The following is a 24861-nucleotide window of genomic DNA, read 5'->3' as shown; positions in this document are numbered from 1 at the left end:
TAACCATTTCTGACTTTGTTAATAAACTTGTTTTACTTTAAGAAGAGTACTTGTGGCACCTTAGAGACTAACAAATTTATTTGAGCATCCTTTTCTTTTTGTGGATACAGACTAACACGGCTGCTACTCTGAAACTTTTTTACTTTGAATCTAAACCGACCCAGTGCTATGTTTGAATTGAAGTGTTTGTTAACGCCAGTGAGTCATTGTTAGAAGGCTCAGTAAATGGCCCCTGAACTCTCTAATTCAAATAAGATGTGCCCACTTCAAGTCATGTGAAAGCCAGATACAGTGAAAAAAAATGAAAGTTCTAGTCTAGACTGCAAGATTTTGTACTTTCCCTGAAATTAGGACCTATAATGCATTTGTACATTGTATAATGCATTTTGTAATGCCTATAGTATCTTGGCTTTTGTAGATGTGACAAAATACATTACAGGCTGTGTTACAGCTGATACATCCATGCACCTTCTACTGGAATCAATGGAGCTGTCAATTCATCATTTCTCTTCTTCAGACAAGGAGAGGAATCTTCTAAAGACAAACACACTTTCACTCTAGTTCTCCCTCAATCTCTTTTTGCAATAATACAGAAGTATGTAGACAAAGTGACTTGCTTATGGTCACGCAGCACATCCTAGAATAGAACCCAGGAGTCCCAAATCCTAGTTCCCTGCTCTGACTACTAGATCTCCCGGCATCTCAGTTACTATTTGATTTATAAAACTATGTTCATTGAGTATCATTCACACTTCATTCAACTTCAAAGTCAATGAGAGACACTCTGAGTCAGCAGTATCTTTGTTATTCTAGGATAATTTATTACACAGAACTTTTGAAAAACATTTCCGAGACAGGAGCCAGCCTACATTTAGAGTCTGGGAGGTCCTGTTATCCTCCAGCCTTCTCGCTTGCCTATCTTTGTAAAAGCAGCCAGAAGTCCTAGCGCCACACATGCTGAGGAACCCGTGGCATAGCTGCGAGCTGGGAAGAGAATGAAATAAAGATATGTTAAGTTAGCGGTATAAAGTATGAGTAAGTCTTAACACATTTGGTTTTTTCTTTTGATACTGATCTTTGACTGCAGGCAGCCCAAAGGGCCGATGGAAAATAGAAATTTAGGATTTCTTTTCTTAGGATACATGGTGTTCCTGCTTCCAACCCAGGCAGTTTTTGAGGTATCAAGCCCTTATCCCACAGACCCGTCTCCTATGTGAATCAAGTCCTAACTGCTTACTTTAGGAACTAAAATGTTCCCTTGTTTTTACTCCCATTAACTCAGCAGCCAACACAGCTAAGAAAAGTAGAGCCAGATTTGATTTCTTCCTGATCAACTTTTTTTAAGTTCAAATAATCTATACCTGAAGAAAACCCACTGAAGAAAGTAGGGCTCCATAAGTATCCCTGAGGGCCTAACTGTTAGTGATGTGCAAGAGGCAAGAAATCAGCTTGACTCTCAGAGTACATGGAGAATTTGCAGAGCTAGCAGCTAAATTAAGAACACCTCTTTACATGTAAAATGAGTTGCATGTGTTAAACGGTAAGCATGGAGCCCCATAGTTAACTGGTTACATTATCGCATTTGAGATCAGAACTACAATTTAAACAGACATATTGCCCCATTAGCCAGGCTGCAGGTGCATTCAGCATAAAAACAAGCACAGCCTTCTTTCCCTAATCTCTGTAAACCTTTCTTGGTTTGCTGAAGATATCCCAAGATGCATTACTGGGTTGCATCATGGATTGCAATAGAATTTCTGGTATCCAATGTCCCAGTGATGTATTCTGGGTCATCTTCTATGAACTGAGGTGTCAAGAGAATTTCAGAGAAAAATAATGTCTGAGAGTAGTTAAACTCTGTTCTGTACACACAAGCTGGCTTTTGGGGTTAACTCCATTTTTATTTTGCAGTTAATCTTTGAAGCTAGCTTTGGCCCCCCGATCTATCAGTGTTTATTTTGGTACCCAGCTTAATTTTCTGGACCTTAACCAGACTGGATTGGTCCAATGTAGCTCTTCTGAATTTGGCATGGCCTCCACTCATCGTCTGGGAGATGCCTTTTCTTGAAAGGACTGAATCTATGAGGGCATGTTGCAATTTTCCTTGGTGAGCAATTTGTTAACTGAGGTGGGGTTCATTTCAGTGGCCCACTACAGGCAATTAGAGACTGATGTGTGAGAGATGTGTATATCACCATGATAACTAAGCAGATCCAATTTAGTATATTAATCATATCCATGGACTAGATTCTTATGCATCAAACAATACACTTCCATGGGAAGGAGGTAACTTCCTTTACGCAGGGGTTTAAGAATTAGACAATTTTATAGAATTTATATAAATACATTAAAAATACTTCATGCTGTTGATATATTTCAACCTCTATGCTGACCACAACTTACTTCTTGCACCCAAGACAATGCCTGATGCACAACCTCCTATGAAATAATTCAGGGCATCCTCCGGGTCCTCCCGGACTTGAGCACTGAGGCAAGTGGTCAATCCAAATACTGCTCCCAAAGTAGCTGTAAGGAAAAGGTAAGTAGCAATGGGTACAGCAAGCAAGGAACTGAGATCTACAGAGCAGAAAACATATTACCCAGAAGACTGGTGCACCAGGAACAGCCAGAAAAGTTATGGTTTGACCCTTCTTGGGAAGCAGGAGGAATAAATATTTATCGCCATGAACAAATATCAGTAAGTCACAGAAAAATGGCATTTTCTAGTCAGGTGAAGCAGACAGCCTGACCAGCTGGATTCAGCACCCACACTCCCACGTTTTGTGTAAGCAAAAAGCTGCCAGAAAACAAATCAAACCATTTTTGTGACACAAGTTCCTGTTTGTTCAGATATGCTGAACACCCCCCACCCGGGCAACTCTGTACCCTCTCTTCTAAGTCTAGTCTCTTTTTGGTGCACATTCTCCCTAGGGCATAAACTCAGAATGGTGTTTATGATACAAGTCACAGTCAGTAAGTCAGCCTATAGACTGTGAACTAGCTTTACATTACAAGGCTCTACACCAGTTTTCGATTAGAACTTATCAATGCCAGTTCTTGCTAAAAAGAGCACTAGAGAACATGAAACTATCCTAACAGACTGAGCACACAACCCCAGTCTCCATGCTTCTGCCATCTTGGACCTGGGAATCAAAACACAGCACCTCATGCAGAGCACCTACCTCCAAACTACTGGGTGGCCTTATGAATAACGATCAACAAATTCCTTTTCAGGAGTGAGGACTGCTACAGGGATTATTAGTTTCCTAACGGGTTATGAATAGTCACGAATATTAAACTCCACCCCACTATTCTGCACTCTTTCTTGCTAGCATTTCCCCCAATATACGCACTGAATCTTCATGAACCAGGGAAGGACAAGCATTCAGCCACCTAAGGGGCCTAATACAGTAGGCATGGATGCTCAGAGACAGCTTCCCAGATTGGGTCTCATTCAAATCCAGCTGGAGGGAGATGGTGCCACCCACCTTGTAACTTTTAGTTAAGTGGTTAAAGCACTCCCTGGGCTTTGGGATAACCAAGTTCTGCCTGATGGAGAGAAAGGATTTGAGCTGGGGTCTTCCACCTCTCAGGAGGCTGCTCTAACCACTGAGCTATGGGCTATTCTGATGTGAGGTGCCCTCAGTCTCTCCTGCTGAAGCTGTTCCACTGTGGATAATTAATGAAAAAGTGACTAAAGCAAGGGACTGAATCCAGGGTCTCTCTCCTTCCAGGTAGTACCCTAACCACTGAACTACAGCGTGAGTCCCATTCTGTCTCTAGCCAAATGACTATTTCACCGTAGATAAACACTTAAGAGTCACTGGGTCATGCTTTCATTATTTATTCAGAGCACAACAGTGTCAACAGAAGAGACTGATGAAGCTTCACATCAGAATATCCCATAGTGCCTCACTGGCTAGGTTAGGCGAGGAGCCACCTAGTGCTAACAGAGAAGCAAAAAGAGGGAGTTAGTCTAGGAACCATCCAAGAGGAGCTATGGTGAGTGCTGCATTGGGGGGCTGTGTTGTGAGCTGGTGGGTTGAATATCCAAGTGTCTGTCTGCTGTGACCATTTGTTTGACTGGTGCTAGTTGCAGGGACTGTTTTACCATGTGTTTGTTTGTTTGAAAAGTGTGACTGATTGTGTGGTGGTTTGTTTGAAAAGTGTGATTTGGGATTTGTTCCAGGTGGGCCTTGAGTGGTTGATTAGAGGGAAGGCTTTGAGCCGGGGCAATTGTTTTGAGTCAGAAGCCTTATAAAAAAAAAAAAAAAAAAAGCAGCCACTTGTGAACTGAGTGAGCTGTGAACAGAGGGAGTTTGCCTGGGGGCTGGGGGGGGGGGGAGGGGGAGTTCCCACAGAATTTTTGCTTCTCAGCTTCTGTGAGCAGTAAATACATCTGAAGAGGCTCTTAGAAGGAAGACAATATGGATAGTGAGTGATCAGTTGTTGTGACCTGCACAAGATGTGCCATGTTTGTCTTTCTCCCAGAGGATAGAAGTGACTTCGTCCGTGTGAAGTGCAAGCTGGTCTCCATACTGGAAGAGAAGGTTAAAGGACTAGAGAGCCAAGTATCAACTCTATGTTGCATCAGAGAAAATGAAGAGTTTCTGGACTGGAGAGAAGTCAGCGTTTGGTAGTGCAGGCGCAGCGTGCTGAAGAATCAGAGAGGGTAGTGCAGACTGGGGAAGAAAATTGGCAGTATGTGACCTCCAAAAGAAGCAAGAGAACCCACGTACCCCCAATTCAGATAGAGGTAAGAAACCGTTTTCAGACTCTCTGCACAAGTACTACGGCGGAGATTGGTTTGGAAGAGTCATCTGAGGGAAGGGATCAGAAGGAGACCCCCCATCGACTGGAAGGCATGGGATGCATTGTCCTAGGGATGGGGGTTCCATGATCACCACTTCCAAGAGGAGGAGATGGGTGGTGGTGGTTGGGGATTCCTTCCTAAGGGGGACGGATTCATCCAACTGCCATCTAGACGGAGAAACTTGAGAAGTTTGCTGCTTGCCTGGAGCTAGAATTCAGAATGCGACAGTGTGTCTGATCAAGCCCTCGGACCACTACCCCTTCCTACTTCTCTATGTGGGCACCAATGATACTGCCAAGAATGACCTTAAGCGGGTCACTGCAGACTACGCAGCTCTGGGAAGAATGATAAAGGAGCCTGAGGTGCAAGTCATGTTCTCATCCATCCTCCCTGTTGAAGGAAAAGGCCCAGCTAGGGACCATCAAACTGTGGAAGTAAATGCACGGTTACGCAGGTGGTGTTGGAGAGAGGGCTTTGGAGTCTTCGATCATGGGATGCTGTTCCAGGAAGAAGGATTGTTGTGGAGAGATGGGATCCACTACCAAAGAAAGGAAAGAGCATCTTCGCAGGCAGGCTTGCTAACCTAGTGAGGAGGGCTTTAAACTAGGTTTGCTGGGAGATGGAGACCTAAGCCCTGAGGTAAGTGGGGAACTGGGATACCGGGAGGAAACACAAGGAGGAGGATGCAACAGGGGAGGCCTCCCGATTCATACTGAGAAAGTAGGGCCATCAGCTAGTTATCTTAGATGCCTGTACATGAATGCAAGAAACCTGGGACACAAACAGGAAGAATTGGAAGTCCTGGCACAGTCAAGGAAGGATGATGTGTTTGGAACAACAGAGACTTGGTGGGGTAACTCACCTCACTGGAGCACTGTCATGGAGGGGTATAAACTGTTCAGGAAGGACAGGAGGGGAGGAAAGATGGAGGAGTTGCACGGTATGCAAGAGAGCCGTATGGTTGCTCAGAGCTCCAGTATGAAACTGGAGAAAAGCCTGTTGAGTGTCTTTGGGTTAAGTTTAGAGGTGAGAGCAACAAGGGTAATGTCATGGTGGGCATCTGCTATAGACCACCAGACCAGGAGGAGGAAGTAGATTAACCTTTCTTCAGACAACTAACAGAAGTTTCCAGATCACAGGCCCTTGTTCTCATGGGGGACTTCAATCACCCTGACATCCGCTGGGAGAGCAATAGAGCAGTACACAGACAATTCAGGAAGTTTTTGGGGAGTGTTGGGGACAAGTTCCTGGTGCAAGAGCTGGAGGAACCAACTAGGGGCCATGCTCCTCTTGACCTGCTGCTCACAAACAGGGAGGTATTGTAGGGGAAGTAGAAGTGGGTGGCAACCTGGGCAGCAGTGACCATGAGATGGTCAAGTTCCGGATCCTGACAAAAGGAAGAAAAGAGAGCAGCAGAATACAAAAAAGCAGACTTTGACCCCCTCAGAGAACTGATGGGCAGAATCCCCTGAGAGGCAAATATGAGGGGGGAAAGAGTCCAGGAGAGCTGGCTGTATTTTAAAGAAGCCTTATTGAGGGCACAAGAACAAACCATCCCGATGTGCAGAAAGAATAGCAAATATGGCAGGCAACCAGCTTGGTTTAACAGAGGCCTGGTCTACACTACAGGGTTAGGTCGAATTTAGCCACATTAGGTCAATTTTAAAATGAATGCATCCACACAACCAACCCCCTTCCGTCGACTTAAAGGGCTCTTAAAAGTTACTTCTGTACTTCTCCCTAGTGAGGGGAGTAGCACTAAAATCAACCTTGCTGGGTTGAATTTGGGGTAGTGCGGATGCAAATCGACAGTATTGGCCTCTGGGAGCTATCCCAGAGTGCTCCATTGTGACCACTCTGGACAGCACTTTGAACTCTGATGCTCTAACCAGGTACGCAGGAAAAGCCCCGGGAACTTTTGAATTTCGTTTCCTGTCCTGCAGCCCCAGAATCGCAAATGAGCTCCAGCATAGACCGAAAGGGAGATGCTGGATCTGATTGCTGTATGGGGAGAAGCATCTGTGCAGGCAGAACTCTGATCAAAAAGAAGAAATACAAATATATTTGACAAAATCTCATAGGGCATGTTGGAGAGAGGCTACAACAGGGGGACACAGCAGTGCCGCGTGAAAGTTAAGGAGGTGAGGCAAGCCTACCAAAAGACAAAGGAGGCAAACGGTCGCTCTGGGTCAGAGCCTCATACATGCCGCTTCGATGATCAGCTGCATGTCATTTTAGGAGGGGACCCTACCACTAGCCCACCACTGTCCGTGGACACCTGCGGGGGGGGGGGGGGGGGGAGTCTCATACAACAGGGAGGAGGATTTTGTGGAGGAAGAGGAGAATGTGCAGCAGGCAAGCAGTGAATCCGTTCTCCCTGGCAGCCAGGACCTTTTCATCACCCTGGAGCCAATACCCTCCAAAGGTGGGATTCCCGACCCTGAAGCTGGAGAAGGCACCTCTGTTGAGTGCACATTTGTAACTACAGTACAAGGTTTAAAAGCAATAGTGTTTAATGTTTGATTGTCCTGAAGAATTGGGATGCATTCAGCTACAGCTACTGGAAAAGTCTGTTCACATGTCTGGGGATGGAGCAGGAATCCTCCAGGGACATCTGCATGAAGCTCTCCTGGAGGTACTCTGAAAATATTCTGGAATCATTGCAGCATAAAGCATGGCAGCGAATGGTCCTGGGTTTTGGTCGCATTCAAGCAACAGTCGGTCTATATCTTTGTGTTAGCCTCAGGAGAGTGATATCATTCATGGTCACCTGGTTGAAATAGGGGAATTTTTGTAAGGGAACAGTAAAAGGACAATGTTCATGCTGGGCTGTATGCACTTGGCTAAAAGGGATCATTCTGGAGAATAGCCACGTGCTGGGGTGAGGGGAGGTGTGTGCTGCACATCCACCCGAAAACCGCAGCCCCTCCTTTTAAATGTGAAACCCAACCCATTGCTTGCTATGGGAAAGGATGGCACTGCAGTTTGAAACCATTCCTACACGTTATGCATAAGAAGCCAATCCCGCGTACCCTTTGCCTTACCATAGCTGCATGGAAACCAAATTCTGTTGCCAAGTCATGTGTGATATGTCATCATACCAGCAGGTGCTCAATATAAAAGGCAAAATGCGACCTTGTACCTAAAGCACATGTGCTGTCTGCTGTGAATTGCTTGATTCACTGTGAAAGAGTCTCCTTTTTGTTCTCAGAAATGTATTGTCTTAAATTTTACTCTCCCTTTTTATCTTCCCCCAGGTGCAAGTGTTTCTAGGCTCCCCCATCACCTCCGTCCCTGAAGTTATCGCAGATTAGAAGGCGAAAAAACCACACTCGTGATGACATGTTTTCCAAGCTCATGCAGTTCTCCCGCACTAATAGGGCACAGCTGAATACATGGAGCCATTCAGTGTTAGAGGCTAGGAAAGCATTAAGTGAGCTTGAAGAGCAGAGGCAGGAGGCGATGCTAAGGCTAATGGGGGAGCAAATGGACATGATGAAGCGTCTGATGCAGCTGCAGGAAAGCCAACAAGAGCACAGCCCTCTGCTGCCTGCATTGTACAACCACCTGACTTCCTCCCCAAGTTCCATATCCTCCTCACTCAGATGCCCAAGAACGTGGGGGGGGGGGGGGAAGAGGGAGGGGAGAAGGCTCCAGGCACCCAGCCACTCCACTCCAGAGGATGGCCCAAGCAATAGAAGGCTGTCATTCAAACAGTTTGATTTGTAGTGTGGCTACAATAAACCATATGGACTTGTCCTTCCGTCCTCCTCCACCCCACCCCACTACCTTGTCAGTTATCTCCCCCCACCCCGCTTTTTTTTTTTTTTAAATTAAGAAAGAAAGAATGCATGGTTTCAAAACAGTTACTTTATTTCAAAGGGGGGAGGGTGGTTGGCTTACAGGGAATTAAAATCGACAAAGGGGGCAGATTTGCATCAAGGAGAAATACACACAGCCGTCACACCGAAGCCTGGCCAGTCATGAAACTGGTTTTCAAAGCCTTTCTGATGCGCAGTGCGCCTTGCTATGCTCTTCTAATCACCTTAGTGTCTGGCTGCTCAAAATCGCTAGGTGATTTGCCTCAACCTCCCACCCTGCCATAAACATCTCCCCCTTACTCTCACAGATATTATGGAGCATACAGCAAGCAGCAATAAAAATGGGAAGGTTGGTTGCGCTGAGGTCTAACCTAGTCAGCAAACAGCGCCAGTGAGCTTTTAAACATCCAAAGGCACATTCTACCATCATTCTGCACTTGCTCAGCCTACATTTGAACTGTTCCTTAGTACTGTCCAGGCTGCCTGTGTACGCCATGGCAGCAAGGGGTAGGCTGGGTCCCCAAGGATAACTACTGGCATTTCAACATCCCCAATAGTAATTTTCTGGTCTGGGAAGTAAGTTCCTTCTTGCAGCTGCTCCAACAACCCGGAGTTCCTAAAGATGCAAGCGTTATGCACCTTTCCTGGCCATCCCACGTTGATGTTGGTGAAATGTCCCTTGAGATCCACCAGTGCTTGCAGCACCATTGAGAAGTACCCCTTGTGGTTTACGTACTGGTTGGCAAGTTGGTCCGGTGCCAAGATAGAGATATGCTTTTCGTCTATTGCCCCACCACAGTTAGGGAAACCCATTGCAACAAAGCCATCCACTATGACCTGCACATTTCCCAGAGTCACTACCCTTGATAACAGAACGTCAATGATTGCATTGGCTACTTGGATCACAGCAGCCCCCACAATAGATTTGCCCACTCCAAACTGATTCCCGACTGACCGGTAGCAGTCAGGCTTAGCAAGCTTCCACAGGGCTATCGCCACTCGCTTCTCAACTGTAAGGGCAGCTCCCATTTTGGTATTCATACACTTCAGGGCACAGGAAAGCAACTCACAGAGTTCCAGGAAAGTGGCCTTATGCATGCAAAAGTTTCGCAGCCACCACGAATCATCCCATACCCGCAACACTATGCGGTCTCACCAATCTGTGCTTGTTTGCCAGGCCCAGAATCGGCATTCCACTGTATCAACGAGCCCCACTGCCACCATGATGTCCCAATTGCCATAGGCCGTGCTTTCAGGAACGTCTGTGTCCATGTCCTCATCAAAATTGTCCTCATGCTGGCGTCTCTTAGCCTGGTTCTGCATATACTCCAGGATAATGCGCGAGGTGTTTACAATGCTCACAACAGCAGCAGTGAGCTGAGTGGGCTCCATGCTTGCCGTGGTATGGGGTCTGCAGGAGAGCAGAGTTGCAGCAGAAGAAGTGGATGAAGATGGATGCCATGAGAATAGATATTTATACAAGGACAAGAGGTCCTGCGAGGTGGATTCATGGCACCAGTAGAGCGGAGTTGCAGCGGAAGCGGTGGACGACGACAACATGGAGAAGTTTGCTATTGAAACTGAGTTCGTTTACAAGAGCAGGAGAGCAAAGTTGCAGTGGTGGATGATGACGGTTAGCAGTCACACTGCACAGTCTGCTGACAGCAGCACCCAGGATACAACAGCAGCGGTGATGGTGATTGCAGAGCTATTGGCCATTATCTTTGAAAATTCATGGCAATTGGGGGAGGTCCTGGATGATTGGAAAAAGGCAAATATAGTACCCATTTGCCATGAAGTCACTGGGGCAATGCTCTGGAACTTCTCCGCATGAAGATAGCCAGGATTCTGGTGTAGCATGCCCCCCTCAATCCCCTCTTTTCCAGGCTAAACATTTTTTTTTTTTTTCAATCTTTCCTCCTAGGTCAGGTTTTCTAACCTTTGATCATTTTTTTGCTCTCTTCTGGACTTTCTCCAATTTGTCCACATCTTTCCTGAAGTGTGGTGCCCAGAACTGGACACAATACTCTAGTTGAGGCTTTAAATGGGCTGAGCAGAGTAGCAGAATTCCTTCTTGCATCTTGCTTACAACAATATATCCCAGAATGACTTTTGCTTTTCTTACAACAGTGTTACATGGCTGACTCTTATTCACTTTGTGATCCATTGTAACCCCTCAGATCCTTTTCTGCAGTATTCCTTCCAAGACAGTCATTGCCCATTTTGTATTTGTGCAATTGAATATTCTTTCCTAAGTGTAGTACTTTGCATTTGTCCTTACTGCCCCGGACTCCTCCTCTTCCAGTCCCCCACAATAGACTGCCCAGCTTCCAGCAACCCTACCCCAAACGCGCCCGTTGCTCCTCCTTCTGGTCTTTGTTCTGCTTCCTGGGCAAAAGATGTCACCTGGTCGCATCCCACTCCTGGTTCTCAGATTACGAAGGGTATTGGCCATCGCCTATGTGCAGACAGCTAGGCAACCTCACCTGCCCTGAAGGCCTAAGCGAAAAAAATCATGCACCCAGTTCCCATCACCCAAGCATTGGTGCAGGGAAACTGAGGCATGCTCAGTATTAGTATAAGACAGTAAGAAGATGAATAAAACCCCACTTTGTCACAGCGTGAGACTTGCTGGAGCTTGGAGCCGAAGCCTGAGCCCCATCTTGTCCGTTTATTCTCTGACTAGAATAAATATATGATAAACTGTAAGCGACAATGACTGTCTGAAAATTTATGAAGGCAAAAACTGATTAAGCCTAAATTGAGTAGACTGATGACTCATTTTCCAACCATACAATAATCTTCTGTATGTAATCAACCACTGTTCCCCCTAGCATCAGTGCCACCTTCTCAGGAGTCCCTGATGAAACCCAGGGGACCTCTGACCCTTCTCTCATACAGGATATCAAGCGGGCAGAATTCTGTTAACTCTTGAGGTACCTCCCTATAAGCAAACAACAGATAGGGTAATATTACATCCCAGTCATTTGCCTGCTAGGTTGCATACATTCCTAGCATAGTTTTTGGAGTCCCACTGAACCTTTTGACTAAATTGTTTGTCTCTGGTTGCTATGGGGCAGATATCAGCTGTTTTACCCCCAAACATTCTCCATAATTTTCTAAATAACTGGGACATTAAATTTCATAGAATCATAGGACTTCACTGGCAGGAACCTCAAGAATGCATCTAGCCCAGTCCCCTGCACTCATGGCAGGACTAAGTATAATCTAGACCATAAATCTGACCTGATAAGATCTCCTTTGGAAAACATACTATGTTGAATACAGTGAACAGAGATGTAGCCACTGTGTCAGCCTCTATATTAGAGGCAGAAACTGCCTCTGTGTATCTACTGGCGAAGTCCATTACTACAAGAATACATTTCTTTCCCCTCTGGACTGGCCAGGCCATCAGCCAAACAATAGCCACAGCCACTCTGAAAAATGCTTCCTTGATTAGTAGTAAGGGGCCCAAGGGAGCCTTTTCGTGGTGCCCCACAGGTTTCTTCTGCTTTTGACATAAGTAACCAGACTTATACTTTTACCTCATTCTGAATACTGTACCAATACAAATTGTTCTTTAACCTCTCATATGTCCCCCTTGATCCCAAGTGACCTGCAAAAACAGTCATGGCCTAACATCAACTCCCCACATGATTAGCAGGCACAATCAATTGTTTTTAAGGCTCCCCAGGACTTCTATTTTTCTCCAGGGGGGCTTCTCTGTAAATTTTTCCCTCTTTTACAAAAAACAAAAAGGCCTTGTCTATACTAACAGGGGGGCTGACGCACGGCGGTCGCTATAGCGGGTCTAGTGAAAATCCACTAAATCAATCACAGATCGCTCTCCTGTCAACTCCTGTACTTCACCTGAAGGAGAAGCGCAAGGGCAGTTGACGGGAGAGCGTCTAGTTGACGTTGTGTTGCGTGGACCCTGTGGTAAATAGATCTAGTACGTCGACGTCAGCTACGTTATTCACATAGCCGAAGTTGTGTAACTTAGATCCATCTCCCCCCGTAGTGCAGACAAGGCCTAAGAGTTGTCTCAGGTATGAGGCACGACTCCTCCCCCATCCTCCTTGAGACACGTTGCTATGCTCTTCTTAATACGGCCTGGAAGTGCCTCCTCCCCACTCAGCTACCTTTCCTTCCTCACAGTTCACACAGCTATGTTTTCCTTGTTGCTACGAGTCACAGAGATAAAAACAGGGACTCCCTCTTTACTATGGGCTTCTGCCCCTCCCTCTGTGGTCTGTGCTCACTGAGGAGTTTGTCTTGTACATAGGAAACAGCAATACCAGCTGCCTCTTGTATAGTGGCAGGGGTTTTATCCCAAACTGCTGCTCCGATTTCTTCAGAGCATATAGTCAGGAAGTGTTCCTGTGCAAAGAGATCAAACAAATCATAAGCCTCTACCCCTTTGCCCACTTCTTCATTAAACCACACGTTCTATATTCATTCTCTATGACTCATCTTATCATTCCTTTTGATATTTCTGAATCTTCGCAACACAGCTCTTTTTAAACTCATATTTCAATGCCTCTCCTATGTCCATCTCATTAAACATTTGCAATGCTTTGCCCGAGAGATTGGAGATCAACATGGGTACCCTCCTTCCTTCTGCAATATTGTGCAGCTCACATACTCTTTCAAAAGTGGTGAAATACTCTTCAATACAACCCATCTATCTGTAGGTAGGTCACAGTTTATCCCAGCAGGGTGACTTTTGGGGAGGACTGCTTGCTGATTTTATACCTGCATCTCCAGCATCCTGTGTTTGTGCTCTCTTCTCATACTTCTGCTCGTCAAGCTCCATGGTTCACCGATGTACAGCTTCCAGGGCTCTCTGGTATGCTTCTACTTGTGCTGCTCTCTGCTTGTCACTCTTTGGCTCTCTGTGAAGCTTCCCAATTCTGGAGCTCTCATTCCTTGTCTACTGTATCTCCAATCTGACCAGCTCTAACTGTATGGCTGTTTCTCTGAAGGTTGTATTAGGCTGAATGTTTATGGCTGCACCCCCTTTTCTTTTGCTCACTTTGGGGGTTCTCTTCTGTTCTATTTCCCTTACCCGAAATAAACAAAAAACAAACAGTAACCTATTTTTGTCTGTTTCCAACCTTCTCAGAATCTTAGAATCAAATTCACCAGAGCTTAGAGTGTGATCCTTAGCTAACCAGCAAACTGTATGTAAATCCTGCCACAACTACACCACCAAAGTTTTTCCACCACAGATGAAGTGAGCTGTAACTCACGAAAGCTTATGCTCTAATAAATTTGTTAGTCTCTAAGGTGCCACAAGTACTCCTTTACTTTTTGCGAACTACACTACTGTGATAGTTCTCAGGGTGCCCAGGACTGAGTCACCTTCCTACCCCAACCCTCACCTCCAGTGAAAGGGAGAGAATTGTGTGGCAGAGCTCCAACCTTGTCCCCAAAGGTCCCATGGTTCCAGGCGGTTTATGCTAGCCTCAGAGGCTCACTGCGACCCTCCACGTAGCCCTTCTCCCTCTAGGCCAGGGTACAGTCTACTGAGCCCTTTTCATCATAAGCCAGCAAGGAGGTTGGGGAGAGAACTCCTGCGGGCTTATTCCAGAACAGTTTAACCTCCTGTCCTGACAGGGGCCTGTCTTCCCCTCCCAGGAGGTGTTTCTGTGGTGGCGGGTTGGGGGTAACCCAAGCTCGCCCTCTACTCCTGGTTCCAGCCCAGGAACCCTAATGGCAGCAGCTGTTGGCAGCTGACCTTTTACTGCCAGAGTTGCTACATTTCCCTGGGCCGCTTCCCCACAGCTTCCCCCAGTTCTCTCTCTTAACGCCTTCTTCACTCTTACCTTAGGGCTCCCTTCCCAGTGGCTTGAGGGTGTCTTCATTACCCAGCCCTTCAGCTGCAGTTCCTCCCCTTTAGCTCCCTGGCTCTCTTTGGCCTGACTGGAGTAAGCCCTTTTATAGTATCAGAGGGGCCTTAATTAGAGTCAGGTGTTCACATTAGCTTAACAGCCTCACCTGACTCTTTGCAGGTTAATTGGAGTCAGGTGTCATCACAGAGTCCCCGAGCAATGCTCTGGAACTGCTCCCTACAAAGCCAGGGATGTCTCCTCTCTGGTGATGTCTCCTCTCTGTGAGGAGACTGTCTTCAGGGCAAGAAACTCAAACAGCTTCCACCTTCCTGGGTCTGACCTTGGAGCATTCAGCATCCTCTGCCCCTCCGTGTGCTTCCCACAGCGAGTCCACCCAGGTGGGGTCCTGGGGAAGCCAGAGGATCCTGCACCCCAACTTCGCAGTCAGATGCGAGTCTTAGCCAGCCAGTAAAACAGAGGTTTATTAGATGACAGGAACACGGTCTAAAACAGAGCTTGTAGGTACAGGGAACAGGACCCCTCAGCCGGGTCCATTTTGGAGGGCAGTGAGCCAGCCAACTACATCTGCACTTCACTCCTCATCCCCAGCTGGCCCAAACCGACTCACTCTCCACCCCCTCCTCCTCTGGGCTTTGTCCCTTTCCCAGGCCAGGAGGTCACCTGATTCCTTTGTTCTCCAACACGTTTAGCTATCACCTTGCATGGGGAAAGGGCCCAGGCCATCAGTTGCCAGGAGACAGAGTGTCAGCCATTTATGTACACTGGCCCTTTGCTCTGCAACAATCACACCCCCTTATCCCATCACCTAGAGACTTAAGAAATGCATAGGGTAAACTGAGGCACCCCTACAGTATTCAGAGGAAACATTAAGAACAGTCCCACTTCGTCACAGTACACCCCAGCCTGGAGCAGCCCCTGCTCTGGTCAGTCAGGGAACAAAAAAAACTGCTTAGCCAGTGGCCAGTATATCTGCCTTCTACTACTCTGCTATACCACCGGCAGCTCCTTTATCTCCATCCGAGAGGTCTTCCGCGAGATCTCTCCGGGCTGCTGGTCTTCTGCCAGGACCTTCTCCGGACCTGGAAACTCTTTACAACGACCAGGTCCGTGGCGGCCACCGAGGGGGCAGATCTCCTCGCGGAGCCCCTGCTACACAACCCCCAGCTCCATGTGCAGGTGGCGGAGTCCCGCTCGGTGCGCCAGAGTTTGGTCCTGGCAGAGGTCACAAGAGTCGGAGACCTCCTGGACTATGACCGGGAAGACTGGCTGGATCCCCTAACCTTCGCTCAGCGCATGGGGCTTTCCAGACCTCGTACTCCCCGGCGCATACTTCAGGAGGTGAAGGCCGCTTTGCCGCCCGCTGCTCGGGTTTATCTCGACCGGGTCCTGCACAAGGGCACGCCCCGCCCACCCGCTACCCCAGGCCCGCCGGACCTTTTAATTGGACCCCTGCCCCGTGGACCCATCCGACCCCTTCACTAGAAGCTTGCTGCATGAGATGCAGCTAGTCTGCTTTCAAACTGCGCCAAGAAAACATCTCTACACGCTCGTGCTCCACACCCTTCACGCCCGCACCCTCGTGTCCCGCCCCGATACAAAATGGCGGGACCTCCTGTCACCTTTGGAGGGTGAGGAACCCCGGTGGGCCAGCCTATATTCCACCTTAGTCCCAAGGCCCGCCAGGGATGTCAGTTGGCGGCTCCTTCACGGAGCCGTGAGCACGGGTGTGTACTTGGCGCGGTTCACTTCAATCCCAGACACCTGCCCCTTTTGCGACGTGAGGGATACCCTGGCACATGTATACCTGGAGTGTGCCAGGCTGCAGCCCCTATTCCGGCTCCTCACCAATATTTTATTACGGTTTTGGTTGCACTTCTCCCCTCACCTTCTCATTTATGCACTCCCTATCCGTGGCCCCACAAAATCACGGGATCTCCTGGTCAACCTCCTCCTGGCCCTAGCTAAAATGGCCATCTACAAAACCAGAGTGAGGAGGTTGGCCGATGGAGTCTCCTGCGACTGTGGGGCCTATTTCCGATCCTCGGTCCGTTCACGTATCCGGGCAGAGTTCCTCTGGGCGGCGTCCTCTGACTCCCTTGACGCCGTTGAGGAGCAGTGGGCGCTGTCCGGGGTTCTCTGCTCGGTGTCCCCGTCTGGTTCCCTTCGTTTGACCCTTTGACCGCACTCCTATCCCTGTTATTTTATTAGTTGTCCCCCGGAATTTTTTAGGCATCTAGGTCCTGTGGATCCCCCTTTTAGGCTGGGGGGGATCCTTTAGTAGTGGACGGGCTTCGCCCGCCCACTTCCCGGATCCCAATAAGACTTCTCTGCTATACCCAACCTGCCCTGGGTCTATCACAATTGCTTGTGCTTCACTGGGTGTCAGCTCCCTGACACCATCAGTCTGTTGGCCACCCAGACAATCTTCTCTGGGCTAGCCAGCCCTTGCTTTGCTTTGCAGATTACCCAATAGATGTACCCCAGTACCCAAGACCCTTTGCAGCAGCCTCCTATAGTATTTAGCCCCTTATCCATTAAGCACACAGAATTACTAGTCAGCTGTCCCCAAAAGAACAGCATACACAGCAGCTTGTTTGATTCAACTCAGGATCAACTCCTATCTAACATCACAGTACTAAGACAGATTTATAGCGAAAAGCTATTTGCCAAAAACTGGGACTGAACAGGGGATGAATCACTCGGTAACTGCTCTGTTCATTCCCTCTGAAGCATCTGGCATTGGCTAGTTGGAAAACAGGATATTGGGCTAGACAGACCACTGGTCTGACCCAGCATGGCCATTCTTATGTATAAGTTTATTATCACTGTTTAAGATTTGAGAGAGAATGATTTAGGATAATAGAAACAGAAAGGTTACATATAAAACAAAATCATAACACGATTCCTAGATACTACTTAACTTTAACAGGCTAACCGTCTGTGTAAAAAGAAAAGGAGTACTTGTGGCACCTTAGAGACTAACAAATTTATTAGAGCATAAGCTTTCGTGAGCTACAGCTCACTTCATCGGATGCATTTGGTGGAAAAAACAGAGGAGAGATTTATATACACACACACAGAGAACATGAAACAATGGGTTTATCATACACACTGTAAGGAGAGTGATCACTTAAGATAAGCCATCACCAACAGCGGGGGGGGGGGGGGGAAAGGAGGAAAACCTTTCATGGTGACAAGCAGGTAGGCTAATTCCAGCAGTTAACAAGAATATCAGAGGAACAGTGGGGGGTGGGGTGGGAGGGAGAAATACCATGGGGAAATAGTTTTACTTTGTGTAATGACTCATCCATTCCCAGTCTCTATTCAAGCCTAAGTTAATTGTATCCAGTTTGCAAATTAATTCCAATTCAGCAGTCTCTCGTTGGAGTCTGTTTTTGAAGCTTTTTTGTTGAAGTATAGCCACTCTTAGGTCTGTGATCGAGTGTGTAAAGAAGCTTAATCTCACTCCAAATGTCTTTTGCAGCATTTCAATCAAGCCTGTTTGAGATCCTGTTTTCATGAACATAAATAGACTGTCCCTTAACTTCCTCAGGTGAAAGATAAAGAGGTGTCTCTCTGCCTTCTGCTTATACCTGCAAATCTCACTGTAGCTCTTCAGAGATAGTTGAACACACATTGCTTGTTTTTACCCGTGTGATCCTTTTCTGTTGATGCAGTATGTAAATGGGGCTTCGATTGCAATGGTTTACCATGTTTAATTTATATTTGATAGATAAACATCTTACCTCTTGACTTGAAGAAACCTGGTTCTCTCTTTGGTTGGTGACAGACTTTAAAACATATTTTCAGTACATATTCACAGCTTGTTAAATATTATCAGTACATACATCATGCAACAATTACGAGGATCAGTACAATATGAGCTTTTCAATTCGAAATCTCAAGTGACATCATTATTGGATAAATACCATGAATGTAGTGTGTTAGGTATTCTTCGTTTGCCAGATTCGTTAGGAGCTGCTGTTACACAACAGTAAACCCGTAGCCAATTGGCATTCTGGGGTTCTTTGGGTCACAGTAAGTTCTTAGGAACTGATATTTGTGAGCATCAGTGCTAACAAGAAGTAGAAAAGTATGGGATTTGCTTCCACAAAATTTTTCCCTCTAGCTCTGGAGATTCCAAACTCTAAGGAGTAAGTTATGTCTACACCACACAGCTTTTAGCAACAGGGCTGTGTTGCCGCTGTTTGTTGGCTCTCCTGCCAATGAAAAACCTTCCACCCCGAATGAGCGGTGTTAGCATTGTCAGCAGGAAAGTGCTCCTGCCAACAAAGAACTGTCCACGGCGGTGCTTGTCATCGGCAAAACTTTTGTCTTTTGGATGGGGTGTGTGTTTTTTAACACCTCTGAAAGACAAAAGTTTTGTCATTCAGTTGCCAGTATAGACATAGCCCAAGTTATTTCAGTTTTAAGTTATACCAATACAGCGAGTGTTGAATCCGGACAGCAGCTCCTTAAGCTATCATGTACAGTTACGGATATTAAATTATCCACCTCAAAACATGTAATTTATACCCAGACTAATTTGACATTTCAAGAGCAGCAGTAGTGAAGAAAGAGTGAAAGGAAACACCAACTATAATGTCCTGAATTTACACCACACATTTCATACCAGGATCTCTAAGCCAGTGGTTCTCAAACGTTTGTACTGGTGACCCCTTTCACATAGCAAGCCTCCGAGTGAGACTCCCGCCTTATAAATTAAAAACACTTTTTAATATATTTAAAACCATTATAAATGAAGAAGGCAAAGCCGGGTTTGGGGTGGAGGCTGACAGCTCGTGACCCCACATGTAATAACCTAGTGACCCCCTGAGGGGTCCCAACCCCCAGTTTGAGAACCCCTGCTCTAAGCACTTCACCAAAATTAATTAAGCCTCACACCACACAAGTGTATGCATGTAAATATTTTACAGATGTCAAGTATCAGAGGGGGTAGCCTGTTAAAATACAGATATTCAGGACTGCCTATAAAGGCCTATACTTTAAGAACTTAAGTGGATTTTTATCACTTAGCTACTTACAGGGGTATAAAAACAAAGAATCAAAATCACAAGTCTGCCTGTGTATGGGCCTTCTCTCACTAGGATAGTCTGAGGTCTTGTTCTTAGGCTAAGGCCTTTGGCTAAGCAGCAGGGGCAGCCATAAACTGGGAAGCGAACGATCACATCCTCACATTCCAAACGAGTCACATTGAAATAAGATGCTATTGGGCTGTTAGAAATACAATCCTGTCCTGATAGTGTCTATCACCAACAGATAAAGATGGTTAAAGAAAAAACTTAAAGTTTAATAGCATCCTGTCAGGGAAGAAATCACTTATCAATAGTTGTGGTTGTGAAATCCTCATTTCTGTATGTTTTATCTTTATGGCCCCCACTTTTCTATTGTTAATCTGTCTGCTATATAATTAATTTTGCTAGGTGTAAGTTAATTAGGGTAGCAGGATATAATTGTTTAGAGAATTATGTTACAATATGTTAGGATTGGTTAGTTAAATTTCAGTAAGAGATTGGTTAAGGGATAACTGAGAATATTACTATATAAACCGGGGTCAAACAGGAAGTGGAAGGGAAATTGGAATCATGTTTGTTAAGGGAGGGAATGGGATCAGTGAATAGAGAACGGGGAACAGGGACACAGGCAAGGCTCTGCAGCATCAGAGCTGGGAAGGGGGACACCGGGGAACAGATTTTGTTGGCGTACAGAGATAAGCCCGACTAGTGTGAAGGGCTTCAGAATATGCTTTCTTGGAAACTAACCCCAATAAACATCGCATTTTCTGCGCTTCGGACTTCTGGTCTTTTGCTGCTTGCTGTCTGCATGACAAGAACCTGAGAAGTGGGAGGGTTGAGGGAAAGCCCTCTAACATAGCCGTGTTAGTCTGTATCCTCAAAAACAATGAGGAGTCCAGTGGCACCTTAAAGACTAATAGAGTTATTGGGCATAAGCTTTCGTGGGTAAAAAACCTCTTCTTCAGATGCATTGAGTGAAAATTACAGATACAAGCATAAATATACTGGCACATGAAGAGAAGAGTTACCTTACAAGAGGATTTTACGGATGGGAACTCAGAGGCTGAGCGGTGAAGTCTGAGTTACCTAATAGCCAACATAAATTCAGTGGCAGACCTGGGGACAGAAGCCAAGAAATCTGGCACTCAATCTCCTGCACAATATCACGAGACCATACCTGCTTCACCAGTCAATTTACTTGAGAGGCCAATAATTTCAACAATGGGCTGTCCATTTAGCTGAATGAAGGCATCTTTATACAAGAAACTCAGTTGCTGAAAGAAACAAGGTCTCCTTACCCATCGTGACAGTGCTCGTGGCTGCCGTTTGCACAGCCTTAAAGGCCGACTCAGGCTGGAACAATACAATATGATATGCCGAACCAATCAAGCCTATAAAAGGGAAAACAGTTTTTAATGAGCAGCAGGTCAGAGCCTGTGCAGAAGCACAACCTGAACACAGGTTCCATGAGCACAAAACATGCTTGTTTATTACTATGCTTGGCCTACATGGCACAATATGCACCAGAAATCTCTACTTCTATTATTACCAGTGTAATCGACAAGAGAGACACTATGGGTGAAATCCTGGCCTCATTTAAGTCAAGAGGATTATTGCCACTGACTTCAATAGAGCCAGAATTTCAGCCTAACCATCTAAAGCCCGATGTTATGCTTTGTTTGTGCTGTATCTCAAGCAATATGAAGGTGCAAGAGTAAAACTAGGGAACAAAATTAGATTTGCATTCAAAGGGCCCGTCATCCCCTGCACTGAAGCTCAAGGAGATTTACGAGGCCAGTGGTGCAGCCACACTTTTGATCTTCCACCAAACGCAAGATACGCATGGCTGAGTCATACTGATGCTACAGGGCAATTTAAAGGATTTTATTTTAAATTGGGTTTCTAACCCTTTTTTGCTTCTTTCCAATGCATACAGAAGGCCTGAAAGGTAAAGGGGTTTTGTGTTTTGTTGGGAAAGAAGGTAGTTACTCTGAATAGTCTTTTGTTGCTTGTGTTTTTATTTTAATATCAAGTCTGAGCTTTCCAGGCTTTGTTGGAGGACTTGTTGGGGGGGGGGGGGGGGCATCAGAGTTTACTGCAAGTTCTCAAGGCTCAATCTGGAAGGGTGCCAGGGACATGCTTAGGTGTTTTGCTGGACTGGACCAGATTGCTTGGCACCATCCAGGATTGAGCCCTCACATTTTAAAGATGTTCACTCTTTATCAAAGACTCTTCATTAGGCATTCAAGTTAAATAGGTGTTAAATGAATCAAAAACTAAAATGAAAATCACTTCCCCTCAACTTTCAGTCACTTATGATTAGGGCCCTCCCAAATTCATGGCTGTGAAAAACACATCATGGACTGTGAAATTAAATCTCCCCCATGAAATCTAGCTACTGAAGGGGTGGGGGAGAGGGAACGCTGGGGTGCCCCAGCTGGTGGCTCCTACCATTCACCGGGCCCCAACTGCTAGTCCACTGGGATAGGGAGGACAGGCCTTTCTCTTCCCCTGCATGGCTGCTCAGGGGCAGGAGGGGAAATCAGACCTACCTCCGAGTACCTCCCTGGCTGCAGGAAGCTCTGTGGCTGCTGCCAGCTCTGAAGCAGCATGGGGAAGATCAGACCCACCACCACCTCCAGAAATCACAACCCTTAAGAGGTGGTTGCTAGGTCAGTGGAAAAATTCTTTTGCTGACCTAGCTGCATCTACAGTGGGGGTTAGGATCACTTAACGATGTCACACAGGGTGTGAAATTTTAGGTGTAATCAGGACTAAAATAGGGTATGAATTTAAAGGCCATTCCTGAAAAATTCCACATGTGAACACCCCATTAACTGCATGCTGCTACCACAACTTATTCACTGACCTAAACCAGCTATAGTTTTGCTTTACATTGCTAAAATAGCTACAGCAATCTGCCCCTGAAGTGATAACATGTCAGAGGTAGGTGAAGTGATCCCTTTACAAAGCACTTTGAGATTATTTAGGATGAAAAATACTACAGATATGCAAAGTGCTTGTACATTAATTAAGAGTAATAAATATTAAGAGAATCACAAAAAGGGATGCAGCATTTGACCATTCCCCACACAATAATACTTCACTCTTTTCCTCTCAGAATCACAAAGCATTTCACTATTGAAAGTCAAATATCCTTATGAGGCAAATGATAATCTCCTTTTATCAATGGGGAAACAAAGGCAGGGAGATAAAGCAATTTACCCAGGTTAATGTGATTTGCATGTTAAGAATGAAATAAAATTTCATTTTGCCATGAAAGTAATGAATTAGTGCCCTTTACTGACACTACTTGATGCAAACAAACGGAGCACTTATACCTTATATATATACAAAACCAAGGACAGTCAAAAGCAAATATTGCTCTTACAGCACTACTTTGACCAGACTCTGCAGAGTCTGTAAATTTTACGGTAAATACCTTAAAGATTGCATTTAAAAGGGAATCTGGAAAACTATGTACAGGCAACGTGACCAAGTTAACATTGTAGAATTTTTAACTTTTGGACTTTGCCTCTTACGTGTTTGACTTTTTCAGCCCTTAATACAACTTTAATGGCTACCATTTTTGCGTATAATTTGCTTTAAGAAAGGGAGCAGGTCTCCCCAGGGCTCTTTGGACTGAGGAATTTTCAAGCCGCCTTTCCCAGGGCCGGCTGCTTTCGTGAGACTTCATGCTGTGCTTAAAGCTCCAGCTCCTGGCGCCCCACCCGCAAAGGGAGCGGGTGAGGGCTCAGCTTTCATACCATTTGGCCAAGACTACACTACAGTGGGGATCAAGGGTATGTCTTCACTACCCATCAGAGGGGCGGGCAGCGATCGACTCAGCGGAATCGATTTATCACATCTAGTCTAGACATGATAAATCGATCCCTGAGGGCTCTCCCGTTGACTCCTGTACTCCAAGGAGGCACAAGCGGAGTCGATGGGGGAGCTGCAGCAGTCAGCTCCCTGCAGTGGAGACACCCTGGTAAGTCAATCTAAGTACATCACTTGCAGCTATGTTAGTCACATATAACTCAAGTTGCCCAAGTCAGATTGATCCCCCCAGTGCAGACAAGGGCCGAGATCCATCCACGGGCACTCGATTTAGCGGGTCTAGTACAGTCCTGCCAAATCGACAGCCGATCGCTCTCCAGTCAACCCCCGAGGAGAAGAGCAAGGTAAGGGGGCGCCGCCGGAACTCGACTCCAGCGATGTTACTCACTCGCGTAGGTCGGCTTAGCGCCCTGGTGCAGACACCAGCCAGCCGCAGCGCCGCAGCCAGAGGCGGGGCAGGCGCCAGCCGGACTTCACATGGCTACGCTGCCGCGCGGAGCCAGCCCCGCGGGTACAGACGCGGCAAGCCGGGCCGGCAGCAGGGGCTCGCGCTAGCCGAGAGCGGGCCCAGGCGGGCTCGAGCCCTGGCGGCAAGCGGGGCGCTGCGCGGAGGGGAGCAGAGCGGCCCCGCCCCGGGCGGAAGGGGACGAGCGGGATCGGCAGGCAGCGAAGCCAACCCAGTCTCCTCACCCAGCGCGGCCCCGAGGCGGCCGGTGATCCAGGCCTTGCGGACGCAGTCGCTCCCCTCCGGGATCTCCCAGTAGCCGGCCATGGCGGCGACCGCGGCTCCGCAAGGGCGCTAAAGGAAACACCGCGAGAAGTCGCGGGCCAGGGGGGGGTCTCGCGACACCTTCTTCTCGTTCTCGCGGGCGTTCCGCAGGCCGCGCATGCGCAAGGCAAGGCCCGGGGGCGGGGGCGGGGGCTGCGCGTTTGGATCGGCTGCGGCCCTGAGGCGCGGCCCAGCGGCCGGGGCGGGGCGGGGCGGGGCGGGGAAGGCCTGGCTAGGACGGATGGCAAGCAGCGGGCGTGGTGTGTGGCCACGAGGGCCTCAGCTACACCGGCACAGGGTGGCGGGCTGGGGGTTTTAGGAAGTGGATGTGGAGAGTGGGAAGATGAATAATCCATCTGACAGCACCCCTGGGTGACCGTTAACCATCTGCTGTACGGAAGGTTTCACTCGGGATGACTTTTAGGCATTTTCTGTGCAGGAGGATAAAGGATCCACACCTCACAAGCATCACTCTTCAGATTTCATTTTCCTGGGCGAGAAGCGCCTAGCACTGTTTGTTTGAGCCCTATCAATTTGGAGTTTGCTTTTACAAAATCAATTGAGGCTCTACTAAGAGTGAGAACGGTGAGGGCACAGGATCCTATATTTTGTAAAGGACTTTTTACTGTGTCTTATCACAGAGGCCAAGAGCTCAGGACCTGGAGTTTAAAGAAATGTCGGAAATGGGCTTTCCCACAATCAGGGTTTACTTTCCACAACATCAAAA

General features: G+C 47.0%; 1 protein-coding gene across 1 annotated transcript; it reads right to left on the bottom strand.

Moving 5' to 3' along the window:
- Positions 1 to 796: 796 nt before the first annotated feature.
- Positions 797 to 24236, bottom strand: NDUFA11 (NADH:ubiquinone oxidoreductase subunit A11). Its single transcript, XM_038383862.2, has 4 exons — positions 24056 to 24236; positions 20824 to 20916; positions 2404 to 2526; positions 797 to 984 (listed from the first exon to the last, which is right to left on the bottom strand). The coding sequence occupies exons 1-4, from the start codon at positions 24135 to 24137 to the stop codon at positions 872 to 874; spliced, it is 411 nt and encodes a 136-aa protein (XP_038239790.1). The 5' UTR covers positions 24138 to 24236; the 3' UTR covers positions 797 to 871.
- Between the last annotated feature and the right edge of the window lie 625 nt (positions 24237 to 24861).

Source organism: Dermochelys coriacea, chromosome 25, assembly GCF_009764565.3.
Source record: "Dermochelys coriacea isolate rDerCor1 chromosome 25, rDerCor1.pri.v4, whole genome shotgun sequence".
Classification (NCBI taxonomy): Eukaryota; Metazoa; Chordata; order Testudines; family Dermochelyidae; genus Dermochelys; species Dermochelys coriacea.
This window is presented reverse-complemented; position numbering and strand designations above follow the sequence as displayed.